The 18,594-nt window shown below is 37.1% G+C and overlaps 1 protein-coding gene across 1 annotated transcript; it reads left to right on the forward strand.

The window, feature by feature from the left end:
• Positions 1–2,269: 2,269 nt before the first annotated feature.
• On the forward strand, positions 2,270–15,549 carry LOC144967338 (uncharacterized). The gene is made up of 5 exons (XM_078904434.1): positions 2,270–2,669; positions 6,163–6,344; positions 6,774–6,954; positions 7,609–7,814; positions 12,471–15,549. The coding sequence occupies exons 1-5, from the start codon at positions 2,366–2,368 to the stop codon at positions 14,697–14,699; spliced, it is 3,102 nt and encodes a 1,033-aa protein (XP_078760560.1). The 5' UTR covers positions 2,270–2,365; the 3' UTR covers positions 14,700–15,549.
• Positions 15,550–18,594: the final 3,045 nt, after the last annotated feature.

Raw genomic sequence — 18,594 nt, forward strand, 5'->3', positions numbered from 1 at the left:
ATAATAAATAAAAAACTGAAATTTTATATTTTGACCCAAAAATCGATATTTCAGGTGTCGCCCCTCCCCTTAAGTTGAAGATAAAGTCTGGTGGTTTTAATTGCTTGTTTGATATCTGAGGTTATTGGTGAAAAGGGCATGTGTGTAGCGCAAAAAAAAAAAAAAAATGTCAACAGACCGACGTATACATAATATATGCAGGTCTGACATCCGAATCCGCTTAATGGCCTAGTTTAACATTGTTGTAATGGACAATATTTTGCGTCATTTTTTTTTTTTTGGAGATTTCCATTACAACAATGAGCCTATAAGGAATTGGGTTATCAGACCGGCAAAGATGTGCACGTCGCAACAGACCCATGCGTGAAATTTAAAAAAAAAAAAAGAAAAAAGAAAGGCATGAACAAATCGTACATGTGCAAACCTTGTCTTCATGCTTCAGATTGTAAGTAATCACGCTTGACACCTCTGTAAACATTTTGTTGTCATCAAAGTGACTCTTATCGTATCATAACATAATCATTAAGGGTTGCATAGGTAAACAAAAAAAAGCACTGTTGCTTTTGCAAATTAATACATAATTGTTAAAACAAACAAATGAAAAACAAATTGATGCACGGACATTATAAGTCCGGCTGCGGTTATGTGGTCTTGTGGCATGACACTCGCTGTCGGATCGGAAGGTCTTAGGTTCGAAACTCACTCGGCGCATAGTTGAGTCCTTGGAAAAGGCTCTTTACTCACATTTTCTCACCGTACTCAGGTGTAAAAGGAGTAACTGGCCGTTAACAGCGTTGTCTCTGTTCTAAAAAAATGTTATACAGACGTCATGTCATGTCCTAAGTGTTGTATTGCAGTTGGCCAGGGACCCACTGTAAAGCACTTTGAGCACGTTTAGTGGATATTGCGCCATATAAAAGCTCAATTTTTTAAAAGCACACACAAAGGTATACACAAACAAAAGGTCAAGCTGGGGCATACATAACATTTCACCACAGACTTGTTGATCTTGTTGCGTATTTCTGAAAAACAAATCTCATCCATCGTATACGTGTATTTCAAGGCATGGAGTTTCTTATCAACTGAATTTTTGAAAGCATTTATTGTTTCAGCATTTTTTTTTTTTGAATTAAAAATCAAGTTGATCGTAGGTAGGATTAAATGAATTTTGTCAAATATTCGATGAACATGTTGATAAATATCATAAAGTTAAAACCCCATGAATGTGAATGTGACCAAAAAATAAATAAAAATGCTCATAATCAATGTTAGACAGATCGATAATAAATGATGATCACATCTGGCGACAATCTGAGCCCTCATTTATCTTACTCCGCCTCCAGCACCGTGACGTCACACCACAAGTGGACACCATGCCTAACTCCTTTACCCCCCCCCCCCTCCCCCTCCCCTTCCCGTCGTTTCAGTGAACTGCCGAGTCTATAATTCTTTTTGTCATCAAGATTTTATGACGGATGTGCATTGTCCGTTTCATTTCTGAGATTTTAATGTTTTGTGCAAGGGAAGTAATGATGGAATAGTGAGGTGTGAACCATAAGTTACTTGCATAGCATTTTGATGGTTTTTGTTAACCCTGTCTGTCAATAATGTAATTAAAAAAAATTATTTCTCTTTTCGTAGATAGGCATATATTTATTTTCTTATATTTTGTAATATTGAAGCAATGGTCATAAAATTGAGCGTACTTATTAGCGGAGTCCTTTTCGTGTTTTTAAAGGGATAAAATTAAATCGCGCTCCCAGCGTACTTATAGCCGGATCGTGTTTGTAGCGGGAGTGCTTAAAAACCACTGTATCAACTTGAATAAACGTGATTTCCATTGAGATTTGATGACAGATGAAAAAACTCATTTTCAACATAAAATGAAACTTCAATTAATTCCGTGATAGAAAGCGACATTATGTGGATTCGAAGACGCCGATGTGTATTGATTGAAAGTTGGAAGACGCATTTATCCGGTGACCGACCTTGACCGTGTGTGGCCACCTTCACCTTGCGGAACTGGGTGTAAAATTCGGTCCAGCGTCTAGGACACACATTTTGGTGATCTTAAGGCTTAGGAGAATAGTATACAATTAGATAGCTGTCTCAGTGCTCATAACAGAATAAGTTTATTCTATGTGTGCTCAATACTCATACAAAGATTTGTTTCGGAGATAATCAATAACACAGCAAACTTTTCTACCAGCCTTGGAACTGTGCGTTCAACCAATCAAAGCAGTGCAATAATTGGTGTTCGATTTCCCCAGCCAATGAAATTGAAAAGGAAATTCCGTTGAAAAGCGAAATCTGAGATGCATCGATGTCGGCCATTAGATAAAGAGGTTTTTAGGTTCAAAACAAAATGACGAGCCATAGAATTGGCGTCAACCTCAGGGTTTCAGGGAATTGTGATCAGGGTGCTAGAAAATACATGGAAGATAATCATGTGATCAAATTTCTGAAAAAGGATACAGATGATTATGAATTCGCCTATTTTGGTGTCTTCGACGGTCATGGTGGACCTGAAGCATCATTGTTTTGTCGCGATAACCTTCTCAATGAAATAACAAAATATGACGGATTTTGGTCGAACGACGACGAACAAGTGCTGTCTGCTATTAAAAAAGGATTCCTCGACACCCATAATGCTATGTGGTCGGTTATTGGTGAGATTTTGCTTATTTTCTCTTTCTTTCGTATTTAAACCACAGTAGACAGTTCATCAGTAAGTCAAATGTCAAATGGAGAAGAGCGGTATCCACTGGCACCTAGCTGGCTGGCAGAAATTGAAAATTGATTATTTTCAAAATTCTCTATCTGAAGTATGGAGTATAGAGAGATGTTTCTCAAATAGACACGCCCTCATTTAGTTGGCAGGTCAACTTTGTTCATATCATCAATCCTTTTCCTTCATACTTCACTTCTTCAACTTCAACTTCTTGTTCTTCTTTCTTCTTTCTGCTTGACTTGTAAGGTTAGGTTGATTTTTTTTCTTTCAAAAGCGGCTACGCTATTTCTTTCCTTTACTGTACTCGCTGTGATTATCTGGGGATAATGAAAATTCGTTATCCCCAGACACCTGTCTGGGGATAACCAACTTTCGTTATCCCCAGGCCAGACACATATATTTGAAACTCCGCTCTTTTAAACAATTATCCACATTCCAGAATATGGAATGTATCCGAATGCACATAGAAATAAGGAAAGTTAATAAAATATCTAAAAAACCATAAAATTAACCAACATTAAATCAGTTGTTACTACATATACACAATATGCAGGTGTCTGGGGATAGATAATGACAGCCTACTTGTAGTTGTAGAGGCGAGCCTTCTTCTAATTCTAAGACTACTAAGAATCAGAAGACGTCTACGCTACGAGTCAACGCCGTGTATTGTAAAGGCCACTTCACCTTGAGCATGCCTTCAGGTTAAAGACACATGTTTTTTTAAAAAAACCTACCTCTGTGTTAAAAACTAGCATCTTTCAACTTTCTAATTTTTCAGAACTTTATTATTTATTAGTATTAGTTCGTAATAACCAGTTGAATTTGAATCGATTCACTACGAAATTTTGTCGTTTATACGGTTTAAGTTTAAAGTAAGTACCGACAATTAGCATTCCCAATTGGAAGTGTCAATTGCCAAGGAGTGAGTCCTTGGTAGTTGACGGTTCATCAATTGCCAAGGAGTCAAATTGGAACTCTTCAGCCGCATGTGGTGATTTCAGTCGAGCCTCGATTTGCGCGCATACGAATCTCGAACACCGTCACTTTCTTTTTTTCCATTCGCCATTCACTCATTCCTTGTCAATCGTTGTGGAAAGGATCAAGTCAACACTTGTTGGCATTTGTTTTTAATTTTTATGTCTTTTCACGAATTCCAAGATGAGTTAAAATAATATCAAATAAAAATTACTGTTGATTTCGGATTCAGGGGGGGGGGGGGGAAACAGAAGGACGAAGTGGCAAATCCCTGCCAAGATGTCCTAGATTAAAAAAGAAAAGTAAGATTTCCTTTATTTTAAAGGAAATATACTGCACATCGTCTTAATACGGAATAATTAACGTAAAACATTTGTGCAACAAGATCAATCCGTGGCATTAAGAGTAAATAGTTGATGATCTACCAACTGGCAAGGTCCGTAACAAAAAGAGGAAATGAGAGAGAGAGAGAGAGAGAGAGAGAGAGAGAGAGAGAGAGAGAGAGAGAGAGAGAGAGAGAGAGAGAGAGAGAGAGAGAGGGGGGGGGAATGACAGAGAAATACATACACAGAGGAAAAAATGGCAGAGAGGGAAAAGAGAAAATGACAGAGAGAGAGTGTGTGATAGAGAAAAAAAGAGAAAATGACACAGAGAGAGAAAGAAGAGTAAAAGAGAGTATTAATTAATATTAATATTAATACATAACATCACTCTGTGGCAATGCATCACTTCGTGACACTAAAGGTACTCCGTGGCAGTAAAAAGTACACATGCGTAGTTGATGAACTGACACGGTCCTTGGCAATTGACGATTTGACAATTGTCAAGGTCCTTGGCAATTGACGCTACCTTCCCAATTAGCATGTTTTTACACTGTCAAGTGACCATTTTGAGAAATGTATCTGTCGTCTACACAAACAATTAGACCTGTCAACAGTTGGCAACAGAAGATATTTTCGTTGGTACAGGCAAAACAGTGTTAAGTTATATCTTTTACATTTTAAGGGAGGACTGGTTCCATAGCAGACAAGTTGATTTAAAAAAAAGAAAGGGGCTTAGTATTGTTGATTGCCATTTATTTTATTTTTTGTGATTAGCAAGTGCAGTAGGAGAGTCACAGGATGCAGGACGTTGGGAGTCTAGTGCAATTAACCCTTCCCCAGTGACACTGATTTTTTGTTTTCAATACAGTTTCCATTTTTATTATTTTTTAATGTAGAAAAAACCGTTTCCACCATAAGAGCAGTAAGACTATTGTTAAAAAGCGCTTTGAGCATGTTTAGTGGATATGGTTCTATATAAAAGCTCAAGTTTTAAAATCGTATTACTGTTGTTTGTCTTTTGATGAATACGGTAAGAATTTCTTTTTGGTCAAAGTAAGATTGAAATTCGCCTTTGAAAGGTCAAGTTGTTTTTGTTTCTCTCAAGAGCGGCTACGCTATTTCTTTTCTTTTTTTGGTTTAGTGACTATTTTTGCAATTAACAGAGGACTGGAGCGATATCTAGTGTTATCTTTGGTGTTGGTTTATTAGAGCGGATATCTAGAGTATTATGTTAGGTGTTAATGTTGCTGTGGTAAGGGACCCTTTGTAAAGCGCTTTGAGCACGTTGAGTGGATATTGGGCTATATAAAAGCTGAAGTTTTTTTGTTTGTTTTTTTAATAGCGATATCTAGTCACTTCCTACATGGAAGTAAATAGTTTTTACATGACCGTGTAAACTCCGTCTTTTAAAAAACCTGAAAGCTCACAAGTCTAGTCTACCACTTCCTTTTATTTTTATCTTCTTTACTAACAAACTTTCAGAAACTACAAATAAAAAAAATATGGTTCTGCACATACAAAGAAGACTTAAGGTTTAAAATCTCATTTTTGCCTTGGACCTATTCTTTGTGGAATCTACCAAGAGTGACAATTTCTATAAAACATGGTGAAACTCATTCATATTATTGTCATCAATTTTTCCTCCATCATAACATTATTATTCATTGTGATTGTCTTCTACCACATCCAACATTATTAGAGTTTAGGTATGGGTAGCTGCTACTAAAAGGTCATTTAGGTGCATGAACTGCATTAAAGAAATTAGGCATATGTGAAGTCAAGTTAAGGACAATGTGAATGGGAGTAAAAAGAATAAAGATAATTAATGCACGTCAGAGACCGATGAGATTATTTTTTTAAATGCTTGATTTCCCTGGACACCTTGATTATAGTTTCATTATTATAATATGAAGTAGAAACTTTCTGGTTTCAATGTTGATTTATAATATTGATTAAAATATTTCTGTTGGACCTATGATATTAATAGTAATTAACAGAAAACTAGTGCTTGTGACAGTGAAGTAAATTTTTGTTGTTGGGAAATGAAGCAGGGTGGGATTGGATGTTTCAATTTTATTTATTGAATTGATCAATTCATTATTTCTTTATTCTTCCCCTCCCCCTGTCTTTTAGAATCCTGGCCAAAGACACTCACTGGACTTCCCAGCACATCAGGTACAACATCTACTATTGCCATTGTGAAGCAAGGCAAGCTATATACTGGTCATGTTGGTGATTCTGGTTTGGTGCTAGGAGAGAATGACATTTATGCAGGGGATAATAAGTTTCCTGTGCAAGCCATTTGCGTTACTAAGGTAAGGTCCTTGATTATGATTTTAGGAGATAAAAGAGGAACATCTCGCTCAAATTTTCATGAATGCCTCATCTGGAATATAATACCAGTTATACATTAAAAATGTTTTAAAATTTTTTTCTTTCATTCATTAAGTAATTAGAATTTTATGTGTTCTGTTTTTTATTTGATTACCAAGCTCATTTGAGAAGTGTTCAGTGTCCACAGATTTTTCAATCAATTGCTGTTGTCTGTTTCACACTATCGAAACAGGAATAAACTCCGGCTCCATGGGCCTGTTGGCTCTGAGGGACTAATACTAATTGGAATGTTGTAGAAGCATGATCTTTTTGAACAACTTTGGTTGGGTTAAATTTGAGTTTGATGAATACTTTTTTCTCTCTCCAAATCAAGTTAGAAATCGTCTAACATTAATATTATTTCTTTTCAGGATCACAAACCCGATGACCCAGATGAACGTTTGCGCATTGAGGAATCTGGTGGAGAAGTGATCAGCAAGAGTGGGGTACCCCGTGTGGTATGGAGTCGTCCCAAAACAAACCACAAAGGCCCAGTCAGACGTAGCACCCAGATAGACCAGATACCTTTCTTGGCTGTGGCTAGGTCTCTTGGTCAGTATTATTCCTTCATTTTAAGATTTGTTGTTGTTTCAGAAATCTGCCTATTTTTGTAGTTGATTTTACGATGGACCTATTTTCATCATGCAGGTGTTAACCAATGGAATAGGTATGTAACACACAAGGGAATTGATAGAGCGTTTCAATGATCTCTTTATTTCAATGTTTAAAAAATATTCAGTGTTTTTGTGTAAGTGGATCACTAAAACATGACAAAAAAAGAGTGAGTCTTTAGTTTCTTTTTGAATCTTTCAGAGATGTTAATTCTCTAATTTTTACATGAAATTTATCCCATTTTGGACTGAACCAAACAAAGCTCTTCTCCCTGGCTCTAAGTCTTAGAATTTTTTAAACATGGAATGAAGACATCTTTGCTATTCAGATATGATAGGGATGTGTTGCCCTGATATTAACAAATTATTGTTGCAACTTTATGTTCTTACAATGACTCACAGGCAATCAGTGTAGGTCCACCTATTGGAAAAGAAACAGAGACTTGAATAGCAAACCAAGATGAAATTGCTCTTTGGTGAAGTAATAAAATAAATGGCATATCTCCAAGGGCTTTTACGAAAGGAATTTTTATCGCTATTTTTACATGTATTCAGAAAATATTGTTTTTGAAATTAGAAAAAAAATATGTTTCAGGTGATCTGTGGAGTTATGACTACTACACTGAAACCTATGTGGTCTCGCCGGAGCCTGATGTCTCAGTCCTTCCACTGGATGCAAACAAGCATCGCTGCCTCATTCTTGCCTCTGATGGATTATGGAACATGCTTACACCAGAGGAGTCTGTCAACATGGTCATGGATCTTGAATCGCAATTTGAGCAGCGGATCATTAATGACCCAGTAAGGCATTTTTATACGCTTTGAATATAGAATTAGCAAACAATTTTTTTTTTTTATGGAATGCAGTAGCCAATTATTGGAGTGTTACGAAGGAAATTAATACAATTCAAACAAGAACTTCAGCGATATGACTTGTTTTTTATTTATTTATTCTGGGTGGGGATCCTGACCTCCCATAGCGGGCAGGGAGGTACATACTGTGTCTTCTATCCCCTTATATCTGTTTTCCAACATGCTTTCTGTCTTTGTCTCGGAATGAGATTTCTTGGTTTTGTCCTGCTCTGGCCGGAGTCCTAGCTGGGAGGGAAACAGTCAAATGCATAGTTATTGTTTTGGGAGATGATATTTTTTTTCCTTGTAAATCATCTCTCTGTTATGTATTATTATTTTTATTTTGAATGTATAATGTAAGCATTTGAGTGTGTTCCTCTTTGTTGGATTTTGTGCTTGTGTCTGGATGAGACTTGTAGGTGATTTCAAACTAAGTACATTGGTGGTATGCTCTTGGAATCTACATCTGATCCCTATTTGTTCTCAGTTCCCCTTTGTCTTACTTTTTCTTGGGTGCTTTAATTGTAATTCTAGAACTTTTTACTATCCCATTTTCTTCCTTTTTACTGGCGCTGATATAACCTAAATGTGTTGCAAGCGCTGTAAAACCCTTAAAAACAATAAAAACAAACATATTTATTTATTATTTTGTAATTTTAAATCATCAGACTCAAACTGAGAATAGCTGTAATGTACCAACTAAGAAATGCTCAAGGCAAAATACGTCCTTTTTTCTATTTAAGGTTATCTGCCATTTATCACAAGTGGGAATTTCGTCACTGTTTAGCTGTTTCCCTTGGAAATAAAATCGGGTCTGGCATCAAACCTGTCAGTTTCCAACTTGGAATTCCAGAAATTCTGAGACAAAGGCACCATCACTACAGCCACAACATCATAAATTCTACTACCACTGTTACCATATTATCTTCAATTATTACTAGCTTAAATTAATAAACCTGTGAAATCAGTCAATATGTCAATACGTCAATCCAAATGTTTAAAAAAAGGAATGAAAGAATGCGTGAAACATAGTCGAATGAACGTAACATAAATGGGAATAATCCAGAGCGCCACGCATAGCCCAAGGGTCGTTCATTCGGTAGATATGACGCATTTTAGAATTAAAAAATTAAAATTTAGGTAAATTCTCAGGCAATTGCCTGAAATCAGACAATCCATTATTCTCTACCTCAGGGACATAATATTAGACATTGATAAATTGAAAGAAATTTGATCCCGTATGGAGAAAAAAATTAATTATAGCCTAAATTAAAATAAAAAATTGCGGTGAAACTTAAAGCAGTGGATGACAACAACAAAGCATATTCTATTCAGCAGGGCTGAGAATCTTCCGCCTAAAGGCGGATTTCTGCTTAAATGGTAGTTTATCTCCGCCCATCCCATCACATTTCCTCCTTTTTCAAATTTGCCGTGTCAAACATTTTCCTCAAACCCACAAAATCACCATTATGTCTTGTGTTATATTTTGACACCTGTGCTCAGTCTCGTGAAATTTGGTGACGGTCCCGTTTTTATGACGTTGGGCCAGACAGTATGGCACCAGATGTCACAATTGACACAGAAGACCAGTAGTGTTCTTTGATTAGTTAGTTGATGGTTGAAGGGGAAGGGGAGGGACAAATGGGTCTGGGTTTTTTTCCCCCTGTTGTAGGTACCTAATGCCTTTTTAATCTCTCTCTCTCTCTCTCTCTCTCTCTCTCTCTCTCTCTCTCTCTCTCTCTCTCTCTCTCTCTCTCTCTCTCTCTCTCTCTCTCTCTCTCTTTTTTTCCCCTTTGCCTTTCTTTCTATTTCTCTTTTCTTCTTCTTTTTTTTTTTGATATATAATTCAAAAGGTCCATACATAAGTTGTTCTGGTAAAGAAGTCTTTCCCCCCCCCCCCCCTTCTCTCTCTCTCTCTCTCTCTCTCTCTCTCTCTCTCTCTCTCTCTCTCTCTCTCTCTCTCTCTCTCTCTTTCTTTCGCAACCACATTAAATCATCTGGTATATAGAGATTATATATTAGAACAAAGCAATTGTGATTGGCTTAGTTTAATCTTTTTTCTTTTTACCTTTGGACTATTCTATGGCTTTAAATTTGAGAGATTCTTGGGTTGTATTTATAAGCTAAATAACTACTACTAGGTTTCTTTGCTTGTGTTTGATCGATAGCCCGAGAAATTTTCCTCCTTTTTGACAAATTGCTATTATCATCACTGAATAGAAAAACACTCACCAAAATCACTACATCAACATCTCTACCACCACTACTATTACAATCACCACCACATCATCATCCCTACCACCACTACTACTACAAATAGCACCACATCATCCCTACCACCACTACTACTACAACTACCACCACATCATCAACCCTACAACCACCATCATATCATCATCCCCACAACCACTACTACTACAATCACCACCACATCATCATCCCTACCACACCACCCCTACCACCACCACCACCACCACTCCATCATCCCTAGCACCACTACCACAACCATCACCACATCATCAACCCTACTACCACTACTTCAACCACCATCACACCATCATCCCTACCATCACTACTACTACAGCCACCACCACACCATCATCCCTACCACCATTACTACTACAACCACCACCAAACCATCATCCCTACCACCACCACTACTACAACCACCACCAAACCATCATCCCTACCACCACCACTACTACAACCACCACAACATCATCCCTACCACCACTACTACTGCAACTACCACCACATCATCATTCCTACCACAGCTACTACAACCACCACCACACACTCATCCACACTACTACCACATCATCCCTACCACTGCTATTACTACAACCACCACCACATCATCATCCCTACTACAACCAGCAAATGTTGTAATTACACTTTCGACTTTTGAAATTCCACCGAATTGTGTAAGAAATTGCTGCAAGACAAATTTTGGATCGCATCTCAGTAAATTTGAGTGAAATTCAAATTTATAGAGCGGGTGGTTGGATGGGAGCATCACCCTTGAATCATATACCTATGATGTTCGCATGGGTGTACGATCCGATAGTGATGTCGTTTCTTCTTCTCTTTACTAGCCTATCCTGCTTCTTTGGTTTGTGATTGTATTTTTGACAGGGGATATTTTTTTTCTGTAAATCTTCTGCCTGTTTGTTCTTGGTTATTTATAATTTAGCTTATGATATCTTTAGGTTATGATTTTGATTTACATTTGTACTATTTTTGTTAGATTGCTTGTTTTTTTGTTTCAGCGGTCTCTCATATAACCTCAATTGTGTTGGAAGAGACCTAAAGCAACAAACAAACAAAAAAAAAAAAAAACAAATTTATAGATTATGGTCGCATGGATGGGTCATGATCTTGACGATGAAAATTTTCCTCCTTTTTTGTGACCAGTCATTCTCACCCCTGATTCAGTGTCAGATTATATAACTATAGTTAGGTCATGCTCTCTCTCTCTCTCTCTCTCTCTCTCTCTCTCTCTCTCTCTGGATGGGTTTGATCAGGTCCAACATCATATTAGTTTATAATTATTGATTGCATGAATGACATTTAGCAACTAGACATTCAATCAAGAGATTATACGTGATCGGTAACAATAAATATGAGGTTAATCATGTAGAGACTAGTCAGATTGTTTAGAGATGTGTCCAATTTTTTAATGTTTAAAGTGTCACTTCATAGAGTCACCACCACTTCCACCTCTTATCATCATCATATTATTATTATTCTGACATTTTTACATTTATTATGTCCACCCAGCATTGATTGCTGGATAGCTAGGCCTGTTACAAAGTACTTTGTGAAAGACTAGCATCCTATCTACATGGTACCAAACAATTGCTCTCGTCTGTTCGACGCTATACAAACAGGGATAAACTCTGGCTCCATTTCAACTATTCATAACGCAGCATTTCTGCCTTTCTCTGCATGAAGTGAGAAGAAATCACCCAAATGTATATAGAAAGCTGTGAAAGCCAAATTTTAATTGTATTTTGTTTAAACATTATGAGCGAGAAGACGTTTACCAACTTGATACGACCTGACATATATATGTGCACCATCTGCTATTAAAACCCTATTTAGAGAGAGAGAGAGAGAGAGAGAGAGAGAGAGAGAGGGGGGGGGGGGGGGGGAGAGTAGGATAGACATAAATATTGGGACAGAGGAAGAGAGAGAGAGAGTAGGATAGACAGCTATTTGAATATTGAGACAGGTGGAAACGAAGGAGAGAGAGAAGGAGTAGGATAGATAGATATATAAATAATGAGACAGAGGATGGAGAGAGAGAGAGAGCAGAAGGAAATTGGGAATCTTCATGAAGTTATAATGAAAGCCTTTGTCATAGACCATTTCAAAAAAATGTTCAAAGGATTACAAGTTATAGGCTATTTGCTTTTTAAAATGCTACTAGTAGTTCTATTTAACGTCTACTCATCCTGAATCTGCGATCTTCAAAAGTAAAACCAAATGCATGTTCTAATTTTTCAACATTGTGTTTTCTTGTTTTTATTTATATATGTATATATATGTATATTTTTATTTTTTCTCTATTCCAAAATAAATTCTTTTCCTATTCTCTCCCAGAATGTAGCTGTCACTTTTTGGAGTAATCCTGCTGAGCGTCTTGTGGCAAGGGCTCTTAATAAATGGAGGTCAAAGGCATTGAAAGCAGACAACACTTCATGTGTAGTGGTTCTTATTGACCCATTAGGGCCATCAAAACTCACCTTACTCAAGCGTAAGCGTCAAGAATTGTTATCAGCAGGGGAAATAATAACATCTTCTCAGCTACACAAGATTATACCACCACCAACAGAAATCGACCACCGCAGTAAATCATCAACAACCAGAAATTACAACGCCAACTGCAGCATCAGTGACAGTCACATTCGTGTCAATGATGAGTCTATTTTATTTCCATCCAGAGATAATTCCTCTACCAAGTGTGGCGCTGGTGATGATGATGATGATGATGATGGGAATTCAAATAGGATCAATTCAAGGCAAAGGGTACTAGAGGATTACAATGACAGCATCAATGATTCTCTGCAATTCAGTGTCATCAATAAAACAACAGTGAAGGATATGGAAGAGGATTTGCAAGGTGAACATTCACACCAGGTATCACATTTTCCCACAAAAGTACCACTTTTGCAAGGGTCTCAGCATCATCCTCGTAATACTTCTCTTAGCTGCACTAGGAAAATTAGCACAGAGTTCACCAAGCTGGACAGCAGTTGTCCAAAGCTGGGAAGTGCCACTCCACAAACAAGATCTTCATCATCTTCGATGATCAAACCAAGGTCCAGTTTGCGAAGTGGAAGGTTTGGTCGGGAGGAATTCAGTGAAGAGGAAGAGGAAGTAGATATTGAAGCATCAAATGATGGCTTATCTGATATATCTGAGGAGATTGGCATCCCACAACCTCCACCCTCTACCCCATGCACTGGGAATGAAGGTTACAATGAAAGTGATGGCGAAAATTCACTGCACAGCTCAGCAGAAGCCACTGATCTTGCTTTTTCCCTGGCTTCTGATGAAAGTCTGGAATCTCCTCAAGCATCATTTGAGAAAATTCGTCCAGTCACACCCCTAAGTGCCCCAGCAAAACTTACCACTGCGAGAAAGCATGCAGGTTCAAAGGGTAAGGCCCTATTCTCCAAACCAAACACAAAATCATTTTTGCAGTCTAAACCTCCAACTGGTGTGAATGTCAGTCAAACAGAATCCTCCCATTTGGACAATAAATCTATGCTACCGTCTTCAATTCAGGCCACTTCAAAATGTGCTAGTAAGAGTGTTGGAACAAGTATTGAGGGGTGCACTGAAGGCACAGCCAAAGTAAACATTAATCATAATAGTAAAAAATATGCACCAATGGCATCTCCGCCTCTAAAACGTGTCTTGAATACTTCATTGAGTATGAATGATGTCATCACACCGAAAAACAAGACTGAATCAGCATCGCGTTCAGTATCTTGCACTGGTCTCACTCCGGCCATGAATTTGTTAATGTCAAACAAAGATGGTAATTCTGCAGAAACTATGACAGATATTGACTCTCATTTATATTCTTCCTTTATGACATCAGATAAGACCAAGTTAAAGGCTGTCAATACGCTTTTGAAAAGTTCAAGGGTCGTGGATGACTCAGACCTTACTTTGCCTCAAAGAATGAATCACGGGGATCCTTTGAAACTACTTAACAAAACTGGGCCAATTCGCAAAATGGGTTCAAAACGATTTGGCAATTTCTTACGATCGTCCAAAATCAATCTTGATCAAGTTTTCCACTTTGGAAGTCATAGAAATAGTAAATGTAAAAAGGCTTCACATTCAACGAGTAAGTTGGAGCTTGAAAAGAAACAACAGTCGTCATCCTCAGTAAAAAACACATCAATGTCAACTTCAAAGCTTGCCGATATAACCCAATCTCGATTACCAGACATTACTTTAAGCCATTATGCGGATATTACTTTGGATGCCTCATCACTGACTGCAGGGGATTTAACAAATCTTTCAGCTCTCTCAGCAGAAGACAGTATGTTATCTGCCTCTCTCCTGGATGAAAAAATACATCATAGTATGTTAGACCCTAGTGCTGTTGAAAAAGGTGGTAAAAATAAAAAAGGTTTTTTGCAAAAGACTAGATTTACTTTGAGGCGAGCTCGCAAAGCTGCCAAGAAAGCATTCTTTCCTGAAAACCACCGTTTATTTCAACACAAATCAGGAGGAATTAAGAGAAAAAGTGATGAATTTTTACCTACTCCGGAATTAAAAAGAAGGAAGGCAATAGTGATAGAAAAATGTTAAAAGTAAGTCATAGTCCCAACATATCTTTGGTTCTTCATTGTTGCATCAATTTTAGGGCAGAGGATAGGCAGATCCACATAGCAAAATCATATGAGGAATATGGACCAATCAAAAGCCGTCTGACATTGTCGTGTGAATCTGATCTGGGTTTATTGTAGTGAACTGTTTCTAGAAACGTGGTAGTCATCATCATCATTATCACTCACACCTTCATCAGTATTAGTGCCAATTACCTCTTTTACCATCCGAACACAGCTACTATAGTTATAAGATTTAACAAAGCTCTTTCAAAACAAAAATGTTATTTGCATAGCTCGACATTATTATAACAATTCTATGATTGTAACATTCAAGACACTAAAGAAGCACAGTGGAATCCACATAGAGTCAACAACTCTTGTTGGATGCAAATTTTCTACTCTTTTTTTCTAAGATTGTTCTATTTATAATGCATAAAGTCAACTTTGCTTTAACTTTAAGTCAATCAATCTTTCTAGTCCTGTGTTGGCTTTATCAGGATTCCACTGTAGTATGTTGGTTCTTAATAAAATTAAATTTGAGAGAGAGAGAGAGAGAGAGAGAGAGAGAGAGAGAGAGAGAGAGAGAGAGAGAGAGAGAGAGAGAGAGAGGAGAGAGAGAGAGGAGAGAGAGAGAGAGAGAGAGAGAGAGAGAGAGAGAGGGGGGGGGGGGGGTTGCTTGTGTTTACATGGAATTCATACATTAATTCAATGGAACGAGTCGTCAAGTTCCTTTCATCATGTGATTTATTTATCTGAAAAAAAAAAAAAAAAAAGAAATCTGGATATATAGGGGTAAGCTGAAAATTGACTTGTCCCTGATGTTTTCAAAACTATAACAAGATATGAAACTGAGCAAGGTATAAGGCACAGAGCTGGTTCATTAACTTTCCATTTGTTATTTTTAATTTCAACTTGGTCACCGTTCCTATCCACACACAGCTTCCAACGATGCACCAGTAGTTGCATTGCGCTGAAGAACTTATGTGATACCAGCAAGTTATTTCTGTACCGTGCCATCACTGCCAAAAATTGTCCCCTTGAGAGGATATAAGATCAGAGTTTTGTTGTTCCATTGTTCAAGGCTGCTATTTTGTTTCTGCGTCATAGTGATATACTCACGACTCATTTCTTAGAAATGCATCAACTTTTATCGGTCAATGTGTTTTCAAACTTCTTTCAAGTGTGATCTTTCTCAGTACCCTACATACCTTTTGTAATTTAAGGTTTCTTAATAGTAAAGTAACATCCAACTCTTTGCTTTGAAATTCCAAACCTTTGTGAAATGTCTTATTGTACGTTTTTCAATTCTTGTTGATGCAGTTTTTGGGCATTCACGGCAAGACTGGCCGGTAATGTTGGTGGACACAGCATCAGTTTCAATAAAATGCTTAAACCAACTTTAAACTGTTCATATGCCAACATTCTAGTCACCAAAAACACATTTTGGCTATTCATGAATGTTTACAGTTGCACATATCTCTGCAGTGAGTATTTCAGCCTGCTGTTTGATGAATATTTAGTGCTTTCTTCAACCAACATGTTAGAATTGGGATTCTTTCAAATAAAATAATTTAAAAACAAGAAATAAACGAAATTTAGTGACATACTGGGAGGATAATTTAGACATTTTGATTTATGGTGTCTAGTTCAATACACTTGGAAATATCTGATAGACGTCAAGACTTTTCAGCTACACCTAGTACTAGTACATTTCCAACACACATGGGCTGTGGTAACAGAGAGAGAGTTAGGGATTTTGGGTCCGGGGGAGGGGGGGGGGGGCTGATGATGTTTTTTTGGTGACAAATTATTTGTTTATATAAATCTTAATTATTATTTTTTTTAAAAAATGAACCAAAAACCACTGTCGTGATGTATGTGATTTTATTATTTGATTTATGACTCTCTTCTTTTATGTAAGTTAGGACTTCCTGGTCTATCGGCCTAGCCGTGCCAATTTGTCAATCTGTCCTCAATACATCAAAGCACATTGTAGTGTATTTTATGTGCTTCAGATTTAGATACAAATTAAATCATAATGTTATATTTTAAAAAATTTTTTTTTTGTTTTTTTTTTTTTCAAATTTATGTAGAAGTCTGTGTGGAAAAAATATCGAACCAGGTTTTCTGCCTGGTTCTCATTACATGATGATTCCAGATGGTTTTTGATTGGTCCGGGATCCACCTATCCACAAACCCCCATTTTATGCGTGGATCCACTTTGCACTTTTAATGACATTTTATAATTTAACTCGTGGAGATTTTAATTCACTTTCTCAGAATGACTTTCATATATGTTCATCACATCAATAATTTTATTCACCCTTTAAATGGATAATATTATACCACACTTAACTTTTATACCCTGACGCAGTTTGAATAAAATTTTTATCCTTCAGTGATTGACATCATTTTTGTCTTGGATGATTTGGTTTCTCCGTATTTGTAAAACCCTATGCAACCTTTTTAATACTTTATTACCATTGAATTAATAGCTATGCCCTTGAAGCACTTACAATTCATTTTTGAGTGTTTTTATCTGACCGTTCTTGATTTTTGTGTTTTTTTTTCTATTTCACTTTATTTTTTATAAAAGTATCACAAATCTTTCAAATTATTTAGAGTTTGAAAACAATTGTCGGAATTGCCAACTAAATTGAAACCAAGGTCCACTTCAAAACCGCTTAGGAATTCAAAGATGAATTGATTAGGCTTCCATAAATTATTTTACATCATTAATCTATCATCATCATCATCATCGTCATCATCATCATCATCTCACCTGTAACTCTGTAAATGTGTGTTATCATTGTCATTCTTTGCTTTCCTTTTGCTCATTTTCTATTGAAAGAGTTCAGCCTTTTCTTTTTTCGGACTGAATGTCTATAACTATAGGTATGTTGCAGCGTTGTGGTCTTATGATATGGCACAAGTTTTCAGTCTTGGAAAAGAAAAGCTCTTTACTCACATTCTCTCACCGTTCTCAGGTGTAAAATGAGTACCTGGCAGACTACATCGTTGCATTCAAGGCGTCATTCATGTCTAGTCCTACAGACTACATGTGAAGTGTTGTTGTTGGGTTTGTTTCTCTTGTAAGCGCTTTGAGCACTTATATTGGATATTGCACTGTTTAAAAGCTCAAGTTTGTGTTGGTCTTGTGATATAACACACTTCTTTGGATCTAGAGGTCTGTGGTACAAGTTCTGCTGTGCACAGCACAGTTGAGTCCTTAGAAAAAACTCTCTTTATTCAAATTTTCTCAGATATTAGGATATTGGGATGAAATGAGACCCTGGCCCGTAACAGTATCAATGTTTTCTCTCTCAAAACAAAAAGAAAAATCGTAATTGTGACTTGTAGGCATCAAGTCTTGTGCTATGTTAGTACCCATTAGTCTTAGACCAGTAGATTTAAGCTATATAATAATAGTAATAGTATAGGCATGCCCACATATCCATAACCGTGGCTTTTGGAAATTGAATTTTCATCATGGATTGACTCTAGTTAAACAATGGGCTCTCTTAAACAATGGATGAGGCTGATGGTAGACTGCAGTATTTAAAGGTCAAATTGGAACTAGTGATAAAAATGTTACTCTAGCCTGCTTAAACTTAAACTCAAGCACAGAATTGTAGCTCTGGAAATGGTGGGGGATTGGGCACTGCTGGGTCTCTCTCTCTCTCTCTCTCTCTCTCTCTCTCTCTCTCTCTCTCTCTCTCTCTCTCTCTCTCTCTCTCTCTCTCTCTCTCTCTCTCTCTCTCTCTCTCTCTCTCTCTCTCTCTCTCTCTTTCCCTCTCCTTTTAAAAATTTTTTAATACAATTTTCTTTCTCCTCACTACTTATGCCGTCTGCTTTTACTTTTAGTCAACATTCTA

Source organism: Berghia stephanieae, chromosome 3, assembly GCF_034508935.2.
Source record: "Berghia stephanieae isolate SIO BIC M18660-M18661 chromosome 3, UCSD_Bste_1.3, whole genome shotgun sequence".
Lineage (NCBI taxonomy): Eukaryota > Metazoa > Mollusca > Gastropoda > Nudibranchia > Aeolidiidae > Berghia > Berghia stephanieae.

What these genes read in the sequence shown, in the direction of transcription:
- LOC144967338 (XM_078904434.1), top strand. Translation starts at nt 2,366, where the DNA reads ATGACGAGCCATAGAATTGGCGTCAACCTCAGGGTTTCAGGGAATTGT. An exon ending in AAGCCATTTGCGTTACTAAG is followed by an intron (nt 6,345 to 6,773) that starts GTAAGGTCCTTG and finishes ATTTCTTTTCAG; the next exon opens with GATCACAAACCCGATGACCC. An exon ending in AGCGGATCATTAATGACCCA is followed by an intron (nt 7,815 to 12,470) that starts GTAAGGCATTTT and finishes ATTCTCTCCCAG; the next exon opens with AATGTAGCTGTCACTTTTTG.